At 37.9% G+C, this 11,229-nt stretch overlaps 1 protein-coding gene across 1 annotated transcript; it reads right to left on the reverse strand.

The window, feature by feature from the left end:
* Positions 1-506: 506 nt before the first annotated feature.
* Positions 507-1,815, reverse strand: LOC131597142 (uncharacterized). The gene is made up of 3 exons (XM_058869853.1): positions 1,283-1,815; positions 882-1,115; positions 507-771 (listed from the first exon to the last, which is right to left on the reverse strand). The coding sequence occupies exons 1-3, from the start codon at positions 1,813-1,815 to the stop codon at positions 507-509; spliced, it is 1,032 nt and encodes a 343-aa protein (XP_058725836.1).
* Positions 1,816-11,229: the final 9,414 nt, after the last annotated feature.

Raw genomic sequence — 11,229 nt, forward strand, 5'->3', positions numbered from 1 at the left:
CACAATTTTCTTTATGATCCACGAACTATTAGGTGTGGACTGCCACACTAAAACATCTTCACCTTTGAAATAGAAAGTGTCTAGCCATCGAATCCAAAGCCGATCTGATTTCATGTGAATGTTCCCAAGCAGTTTACCCAATGTTGCCTTGTTCGAAGTTTGTAAGTCTGTAATGTGCATTCCCCCTGCAGATTTGGGATTGCAGATACTCTCCCATAACATTGGACTTTTCCTGCTGAGGCCCTCCTTCCCATTCCATAGATAACTTCTGCACAGAGCTTCTGTATGCTGAATAATCTTTTGGGGCAAAGGCAGAACTTGCATCCAAAATGCAGAGATAGCAAATAAGACACTTTTGATAAGCTAGCATCTCCCAGCATAGCTCAGAAGTCTCGCTAACCAGTGAATAATTCGAGCTGTAATCTTCTCAATTAACGGATAACATTGTTGGATTATGAGTTATCTACTAGATAGAGGCACACCCAAGTATCTAAACAAAATGTCACCTACTCGGAAACCGGTAGCCCGCGGGATTTCATCTTTAACCATATGGTGCACACCCCAAAGTATATCTTGCATTTTGCAAGATGCGCTCGCAGACTCGTGGCTCGAGAGAAATCATCAAAAACTGCCATCATAGTGTTAACTGACATTCTATCTCCACGAGTGAACACAATAAGATCGTCAGCGAAGCTTATATTTGTAATATGAAGCTTCTTACATCTAGGATGAAATTTAAAATCCGGGTTTTGATGAAGTTTAGCCAAACTCCTATGGATATATTCCATCACTAAGACAAATAGCAGAGAGGAGATTGAGTCGCCTTGTCTCAGACCTCATTTCGCCTTAAGCAATCGGATACCGCGCCATTTATTGAGTACCTGTATGATACAGTATAAACACACACCATAATCCAGTCAATAAATCTTCCAGGAAAGTTAAGCTCTCTCAGAATTGTGGCTAGTGCAGGCCATTCAACCGTGTCGTATGCTTTTTGGATGTCCATTTGAATGGCACATCGAGGGGAAATGTGTTTACGGCTATAACCTCTCAACAGTTCATACGCCATGAGGATGTTATCATGAATAACTCTCCCAAGAAGAAATGTTGATTGGCTGACAAAACCACTTCATTTATTACCTTGCTCAGTCTATTTGTCAAAATTTTGGATATGATTTTGTAGATTGTACTACAACAAGCGATGGGGCAAAGATCCTTCATATTTTTCGCATCAGTGGTTTTAGGGATTAAGGTCACCACGACACAATTTATAGCATGATACATATGATTATGTTCAAAGAAATCATATATAGTTGCCAGTACATCTCCTTTCACGATGTTCCAGGCTTGTTTAAAAAATTTGGCATTGTATCCATCAAGTCCTGGAGTTTTTGTGTTACCGATACTTCTGAGAGCTTTCCAAACCTCCTGTTCAGTAATTGGTGGAATCAGATCTCTCTTGCTTGTATCTTTTAATTGAGTTCCTTGTCTAAGCACCTCAATGTCCACATGAAGAAGATTAGTAGCAGCAGTCCCAACTAAATCCTTATAAAATCTTAACACCTCATCTTCCATATCTTTTGGCTCAGTGAGATTGCTCCCATTTTGATCAACAAGAATATGGATTCCATTCTGTTTTTGCCTTCCTCTCACAATTGCGTGGAAGTATGCATTATTAGCATCCCCTAATTTGATCCAATCAGCTTTTGCCCTTTGTTGAAGGATTTTCTCTTCCTCTTCAATGGCAGCAATAATCTTGTCAGTCCAATCTTTTGATTCCTGAATCAGCATAGTATTAAAAGGATCATTCTCCATGCTAAGCTGAGTCTGATGCAGTTTCAGCCTATACTCCTGAATTTTCCTGACTTCAGATGTTACACTTCTATTTAAACCCCTAAGAAGGGGTTGTAATCTCTTTAGTTTTTGCCATAGAACATACATGGGGCTACCCTGCACAGTATGACTCCAACTCGTGTTAACATCTTGAAGAAATTCTGGCTTTTCCACAATGTTATTGATAAAACAAAACCTGTCTTGATTATGATGTGTATTCCTTTGGTACCCCTGCATCCGGATTCTGATAGGACTATGATCTGATATATGAGCTTGCAGAATCTCAACTTCACAATCCGGATATTTCACAAACCATTCCCTGTTACATATAGCTCTGTCTATTCTGGAATAGATAAGCCCGTGAGTATGTTTATTACACCACTTAAAGTGATTACCTCTAGTGTCATGTTCGAATAGTTATGCCTCTGAGATCATGGTTGTAAGGTCCTCAAATTCTGCTCTCTGCACTTGGTTGCCCCTAATTCTGTCTGCACTAGTTAATACATTTTTGAAATCTCCAACCACTATCCATTGCTCCAGGATGCTTCCAGCTAAACCTTTGATGTCTAACCATAGATTTCTCCTTGCCCCAATTTGGTTGTGTGCGTAGACAAAAGTAACCCAACAGATCTTGTGGCCACTCAAATCCTGCATATCACAATGTATAAATTGTTCACCACAAGTATGGACATGTATTTGTACCTCCTTATGCTTCCACATTATCAAACTTCTTCTATTTGTGTGTTTCTCATAATTATCAGACCAACTCCACTCTTGACCAAAAAGCTGCCTTATTCTAGGTGCATTATTTTGTTTGACTTTAGTTTCCAAAAGGGCAATACAAGGCCCATTTATCTTCTTAAGATGGGCCCTAATCTCAAGATGCCCTGCCCTCTTATTCAGGCCCCTCACATTCCATGTGAGAATCATGTAATATCAACCTCTTGGCCATCCTCATCCCCAAGGATGCCAAAGCCATTGCTACATCCTACCAATTCTGCTTGATTCACGATACTGTCCTCCACCATGATAGCTTTACCCCTTGATTTAGCTTTTCCAGTGGTTCTGGTACTTGATACCATCTTCCAATCATCCCCATTCTCAGTGTTTTCCTCTCCCTTATCTGTGTCTTCCTGTGTAGTTGTCACTACTGAGTCATTAGATGGTGGCTTTATGTTGGGAGGTTTCTTCTCTATCCATTTCTGTGCAGGTCTAGCAGTTCATTTCTTTTTCTCACAGTTATGTCCACCTTTACCATATTTTTGATAGAAGGGCGGTTTCCATTCATACTCCACCATTTGCATCCATTTGTTGCCTTTAGGATCTCTGATACTAATAGAATCTTTCAGCTCAACAATAATGTCTACTTCAATCAAGATTCTAGCATAAGATATTCTTAATTTCTTTGATGTGCATTCGTCAATCATAATTGGCTTATCAATGGCACTCGCAATTTTTCCTATGCACCTTTCACCCCAATAACCTAGAGGGAGTTGTGGAAGTGTAACCCAGATAGGCATCACCCGCACCGCATCCTTGTCAAGAGTAAACTCTGGCCTCCATTCCAGTAAGAACATAGGTTTTCTAAAGATAGTGTAGGGTCCTTTACGCAGCACAACCTCATTATCTTCTTTTGATTTCATTCGGATGATGAAGTACCCTTCGTCTCTGTAGTAGAGGTCTGGAAGCGAGGCAAAGTTCCACGTTTTTACCATGAAATTTTTCACTGCCGTCATAGTGAGCTCACCTCCAATTACGAACATTATAAGAGCATTTTCCTAGAACTTAATCTCTGACGCCATATCTTGTTCCTCAATTTTCACTTCAATTTCCCAATCCACAATTTGTGGTGCTGTGTATTCTATATTCATGCCATTTGTTGAAGTACGATTATCTTTGATAATGTCCACCCAGGGTTTCATCTGCTTTGGATTAGGATCTTCGTGTTCTTTCACTTCCTCCGGAATCGTTTCTAGGATGTCATTTCTACTAGCCTTAGTGAATAATGTTGAAGCTTTGATTTCTCCCTGAGATGATGAGCCCGACGAGAACACTCTCACACTCGCCGGCGACGTTTGCACCGCCTGTTTCCGCGGCCGCCCGCGCGCCCTCCCCACTCACCCCCAAAATCGCCGCTTAGAGTTTCATTAAGTGCATTCCTTATTAAAAAAATATTGTAAGTGCTAATAAAAAATAAAACTACGTATCCTAAATTTAAATCAAAATGAAATAATAAAAAATATACTCATATGTAAGTGCTAATAAAAAAAATTATTAAAATAAAAAGAAAATTAAAGTGTGAATAGAATGAAGATAATCTTAAATATTTTTTAATATATATATTCTATTTAAATTATTTATAGTACACTCAATAATCTTTAATATTACTAAAATGACACTATTAGAAATACTCGATTTACCTGCGGAAGTTCCTGTGGATTTTCCTGGGACTTTATTAAGTAAAATAATTTTTCTTGCGGATACAGAATTTGTAGAAAATTCCGCAGCAATACCTGCGGATTTTGCTGCGGAAAATATATTTCAAACAAAATAACTAACTAAAATATAAAATCCGCAAGTAACTTCGCAGGAAAGTTTTCTGTGGATTTTGCTGCGGATATATATTTTTAGTAATATAAAACAAAATCCGCAGGTAATTCCGCAGGAAAGTTTCCTACGGATTTTGCTGCAAATGTAATATATTTAAATGTTTTCTTAAAATAATAGTATTTTTTGTTAAAATTTACTCCCTCCGTTCCTTTTTAAGTGTCGTTTTAGCAAAAAGCTCTTCAACCAAGATAGTGGATTATTAGAGTTACATTTTCTATTATACCCTTATTTATTTTTCTCTTTCCAAATAAATTCAATCATACACTCTCTTTTTCCAATAACTAATTGAAAAATTTGAGGTGGAGTTATTGAGAAAATAAGGGTATAAATGACAAATTATAACATTAAATTATAAAACGACACTTAAATAGGAACAATTTTTTTTTCTAAAACGACACTTAAAAAGGAACGGAGGGAGTATTAAAAAAAATTAATCATTACTTTTTCTATTTTATTAATTATTTGAGTTTAATAGATATTATATATTTTTCATTATATTTTTTAAATATAATAAACCACACTATTTCTTTTGTAATTTGTAGAGAAAAAAAAGGTGTAGATCCACTATTGACTGAATTCTATTTTCGCAAACATCGAAAAATGGATTAAAGTTGGATTGAAGTTTATGATGAATCTTCATGTTTGAGAAAGTATTAATATGACTATTTTAACTCAACAATTTAATTTTTGCTTTTAATTCACTTTAGTATTATTAGCATTATAGAATATTGTTCATTATTAATTAATTGATTTTATAAATAATAGTATAATTTAGGCTTAATTGCAACTTTAATCCTCCTATTTTGTCTTTTTCTTGATTTTGATCCCTCTATTTTAAAAATCACTATTTTAGTCCTTTTTTAAGTTTTCTGTGCAATTTTCGTCCCTCTATTTTGTTTTTTTCTGCAAAATTAGTCCATATTCCCTTCTCGTTTTCATTAGAAAACTCAAAAAGGGGACCAAAATCGTGGTTTTAAAAATGGGGGACTAAAATCGAGAAAAAGACAAAATAGGGGGACCAAAGTTGTAATTAAGCCTATAATTTATAAATAATAATATTATAATAAACAAGTAGACTATATAATAGATGTTTTTTTTAAGAGACTATACCAATAGATGTTATAAATATAATACTTTATGTAATTTGTAGTATAGTGATTTATTATAAGAATTGTTAATTCATTGACATATAATTAAAGAGGAGTGCTATATTGACACTCAAATCATGACACCATGTATATACATACCGTAAATCTTAAAGCATAATTTTGAGCTGGCACAAATTTCAATACATACAAAAAAAAAAGAGAAGAGTATGTTGTATTGTAAGAATATACGGTGTAGGTGTCTACGCTTAGCATTTCTGATAATTAAATTCTATAATTTATTAAAAAAAATGCACTTGATTATTCTATAATTAGAACATAACCAAAAAAACAAAAAAAAATGCACTTGATTATTTCTATAGTTAGAACATAACCAAAAAGCAATGATGTTGGCAGTCTTAGTTTACATTAAAAATAAAACAAAATAATCAACAAAGAAAAAGGAAAGAAGAAAACTACATAGAGTATCGTAGCTTTCATGTAACGTGAAAATGCCTTCTTCCCATAAGCACTTATGAGAAGTGCTTTTTCATTCTAAAAAAACACTTATTTTCAAAAGCCATTCTCTCTACTCTCCTTCATCATGAAACAATGCTAACAAATAATCAACCAATTGATTCACTCTTAAAGAAGGAGAAGGAATTACCCGCGAAAAATATTATGACGAGGTGACGGGATTCCGACAGGGAACGTTTCCGGCGGCACGTTCGGTTTGTGGAGGCGGGGAAATCGAGATTGAGAGGTGCAGCGGAGCTTTGAGGTAACCGTGGAGGTGCGCGGTGGAGTTCCAAGGTTGTTCTCGCGTTTCCGTAACAAATCCAGTGAGGCAAGTATTCACGCGTTTTTGAATTCCTTTCTTCTCTTCTGTTCAACTCTTGGTTGCTTAATCGTAGTTGTGTTATCATTGATCATTGTTGCTCAGTTCTTGCTATTGAAAGCTTTCAAAGTGAAGAGTTTTTCATCTTACACACAAGGTGTTTGATGAAAAGTTTCAACCAAGCTCTTAGTCTTAGCATGTATTAGTATAAAATAAATTGCTTGGTTTACTTAATTGGTTTGTTTATTTGGTTGTTTGTTTTGAATGACATCAATTTCTTCTCAGTAGCTGTTATGAAAATCTTAGGATCAAATTAGGGGCTTATGTTTATTTTGCTGACTTAAATTTGTGTTGGTTTTATATTGATTTTGCACTTAAATTATTTGAATGATTGTTGTCTAATTTGAGATTATGGACTGTGGTTTTAAACTGAAAACGACATCCGTTGAGTCAAATGTTCACGGTGATCTAGCATTGACTCAAGGACTCTACTAATAATCATCTCTAATTAATCTCTTATTGCATAATCGATTTGTTATATAGTGTTTGGGGGTGTTGTAAATGTAACTGTTGTTGTTGATGTGTGTTTATAGGACAGAAGATCAAACTCAGGATTCTGATGCTATGTTGAAAAAGACTTTTGTGTCCCCAACAAGACGAGTGTTAATGGCGAGTTTGTCTTTGTATTCTTGTTTCTGTTCTTCAAGGTACATGTCAGGTCCGCACGGTTCTGTTTTCATGTTTCAATTCTTCTGATTGTTTGTGTATAAACAGCTTTTAATAGAACTTATTCATAGCTTACCGGAACTTATGACACAAGCACTTTTGTAATTGTTTCGAATAGTTAAAGGGAAAATATGAAGATACTACTATGAAACTTTTAAATTAAGTTAAGAAACTTCTAGAGTAATTTTGCTTATAGTTTATGATCTGTCCATAAGCTATTCTGAACTTATTTTAATAAATTATGAAACACCTCGTATAGAACTTATGCAAAGATTACACTTACTTCTTTTCTTGAAAATGTAGTAATAATTTTTAGATAATACTTGTATGTTAAATGTATCATTAAGTTGTTTATCTAAACGCTATTTTAGATTAATTTCATGAAAAAAGCATTTAAATTAGTACTAGTATATGGATATAAACTTATAAAAGCAAGTAACTCATCATTATGAAATGTTCATTTCAACTTACTTCAATATGCTTCTCATTCTTGTAATAGTGTATTGAATTTTGCTTAATTGATTTGTTAATCCCATAACAAACTTTAAGTATATTGGAAAGTTCATTTTAAACTGCAATTTGAATGGTCAATATCGTATAATTTTATAAATACTGATAACATGGATCACTTTCAGTTTGGTCAATAGTATTATGACATCAATTTGCACAATGAAATTGGTACAGTAATAGAATTTTATGTGTGTGTTTTAGATCATAAGGGTTGTACTGTTGTTTGTATATAGTAAACCTTGGATGGATCATGGTTTTGTTAGGTTCATGATGGATTTGCAAGGTTTTTGTTTTGTTATTGCTTTGAATAAGAATCTAACAAAAGATGAAGTGGTTCTGGGAGGGGTTGGGTTTTAGATCAAAGCTTTGATCTTGATTGCGGGGATATTGAAGTCAAGCAAGTGTTTTTCTTTAGATCTGGAATAAGTTTTATGAGTCATACTGGTGTCAGGGGTGTCGGACATCGATTTAAAATGCGTAAGTGTTGTAGCAAAAAAAATAAAACTATATCAAGCTTTACACTTGTGTGATTTTTTTGACTGATTCTTTTCTGACTCATGTTGTGAGTATTATAATGGGACACCGATGCGTGTCGCAACTGACTCATGTTGTGAGTGTTATAATGGGACACCGATGTATGTTGCAACTGACTCATGTTGTGAGTGTTATACAAGTATGTGACACCGATGTGTGTCGGACACTGCGACACGCCTACTTGTAGATGACGTGTTTCATAGGTTCTTAATAACTAACATGCTTATATTTGAAATGACTATTTTAGTGACCGACTGTGACACGTCTACTTGTAAAGGAGGCGGACGTGCTTCGAAGGTTCTAAGTAATTATCATGCTTATATTTGAAATCAGTGTTTAAGGGGTGTACTAAAGATTGGTGTGTGTGTTTGTCTTTTTTCTTTGTCTATCTGTTATAGGCTTGCAGCAACTGGTTCTTCTTGCTATATAAAATACATGTGATTTACTTCAGTATTTGACATGATTCTGTGATTCGCGATGGACAATACTATTGCATTCTCATGTAAATGCAAACTGATATACTTTATGCATACTATGTAGGGCTGTGCTGTGAAGTTATTGTATTTGTGTGACACTTTCTAATGGCATTGGTATCTAAAAGAAGTTCGGCTCTGAATCCAAATGCTCCTCTTTTCGTACCTGCTGCATTTCGTCAAGTGGAGGATTTTTCACCTCAATTGTGGGAGCTTGTGAAATCTTCAACATGGTTTCATGACTATTGGGTGAGCCAGAACGAAGAGGAAGATTTTAATTCACGTTAATATATATATATATATATATATATATATATATATATATATATATATATATATATATATATATATATATATATATATATATATATATATATATATATATATATATATATATATATATGAGAAAATGGATGATGCACTGACACTGTCAATTATTTTTGCACTGTCAACCAATAGGCAATTATGGATCCTATCAACTATATATATTAACGTAAATTAATATATATATATATATATATATATATATATATATATATATATATATATATATATGATCGTACCTGATCAGAAGAATCGTCGTAGGCTGCTCGGACTGGATCTTCTAGGAAGGAGGAGGAGGGGGGGTGTACCTGCAAGGTACTCCAATGCCAAAGTAAGTTGACGAGCAGAGGAGCGCAAGTACTAGCTAAAGTGAGTAAGAATTGAATACCTGACCCTCTAGTTGAAGAGGGTATATATAGCCCCCAGCGCTGGGCCATGATCTCGCTATTGGGTTGGATTCCCAAGCCCAACTAGGAGACTGCCAGGTTTCCTGAGCGGAAATATCGGAGGTGCGTGTATGCCCTCTGTCCTGGTTAACCGCTCCGAAGTCCAAGGGAAGACGCGGTCTTTTAGGAGCCACGTGGGATCCGAGTTATTCGGAGGATTGGATATGAAGGAGCCCTGCGCGGAGCAGGGTCCTCGGCAAGGATGATGTCCGGGGGAGAATGAACGCCGAGCGCGGTGTTGGTGCCGAGCAAGGCGTGTCGGAAGGCCATGAACTATACATGGGCCTCTGAGGCTTATTGGGCCGAAAGCGGTGTTGGGCCTAGCCTTGGCCCAGTCCAGAACAGGAGCCCCCCAAGTCGGAGTTTTCCGGTTAAGAAACTGTGACTTTGCTTCTACGCTCGGACCCTCATTTCTCGTGGTTGCTCGGTGGATCGGTCCTCGTTACATATACGCGCTCGGAGGAGAGTCCAGTGGTGGGCGAAACGTCGCGCGTGGGAACCACGCGCTGACGTGGCATAGGCATTGATGGCCTAGGGTCTAGGAGGCAGCGCCTGTCAGGAGAGGTGACGCTTCGCCTTCCGAGCCTTTTTCCCTATAAAAGGGGGCGAATTCTCTCATAAGGGAATTTTCCTTTCTCTATTTATCTGCTCGGCTTCGATCAAGGGTTCCTCGGGAGGCATAATTTCTCAGCTCTTTCGTCATATCAAGATCGTTGCTTAGCGAAGGATTCTCCCCGGCCATCTACATCATGTCTGCAAGTAAGTTCGTTTAGCCTGTCGTTGCTTTACTATTTTTCATAGAACTTGTGTTTCGCTTTCGAGGTCTTCGCCATCGTCATCCTCCCCGGGTTATCCAAGCGATGCCCGGGGTCGGTGTGGGTTGGCAGGCCGTAGTACGTTGGCGTTAAGATAAGCTTTCCGATTGTCGTGTCATCTGTGAGTCCTCGGCTGACGAGCGTTGTTCCTCGATGGGGTTTGGCCGGGGGCTCCGCTGCTCCTGCTCTACCCTTTCGCTTGTCTTGCGGTGGAAGGGTGGATTTGATAGACTATCGAATTCACTTCTCCCTTCTGCGTGCAGGTGAATCAGATTCGAGCGCTTCCTCAAGAACTGGCTCGGACACCGACTCGACGACCAGTGATTCCGACAGCTCGACGGCAACTAGTTCCGACGTCGAAATTATTGAGGAAGAGGGCACTCCCTCGGCCGAAGGCGTTCACACGGGATCCCCTGGTTCGAATGCCGAGGGAGGGGTTTCCCCTATGCCGTTATTCAGTTATGAACATACCGTTGCGCCCGATTGGATAGCCGAGGAGGCTCTGTCTGTTGTTTCTCGGTATACCGCGTCTCTGGATGGGGCGTTTACAGAAATTGAGGTCCTGGGGGAAGGTGATCCGCCCAATTATCAAATAGGTTGCCCGTCTCCAGAGGAACGCATATGTTCTCGGTTTGCCGGGGACGGATTTGCGATGTACGATTACGTGTTTAGGGAGCTCGGCTTCCGGTTACCCTTCTCTGATTTTCAGGTTTCGGTCATGGCGTTTCTATCTCTGGCACCGTCCCAAATTCATCCGAATGCCTTTGCCTTTATGCGGGCATTCGAGATTGTTTGTGATTATTTGGGTATAGGTGCGACGTCTGCGTTGTTCGGAAGGTGTTTTCGTGTTCAACGGCAGGCGTCAAACGGGCGGTATAGCTGGGTTTCGTTCAGGAACGCCGAGCGTAAACTCTTCGGAATGTATACTGACTCCGTGAAGGGTTTTAAGGATCGATACTTCGTTGTCCGCCCCCTAAGTCCAACGGCCTATTCTTCGGTGTCGGATATGGTGGCCGAGCGGGATGCCGAGGGGGA

The sequence above is a fragment of the Vicia villosa genome, linkage group LG4 (assembly GCF_029867415.1).
Source record: "Vicia villosa cultivar HV-30 ecotype Madison, WI linkage group LG4, Vvil1.0, whole genome shotgun sequence".
NCBI lineage: Eukaryota > Viridiplantae > Streptophyta > Magnoliopsida > Fabales > Fabaceae > Vicia > Vicia villosa.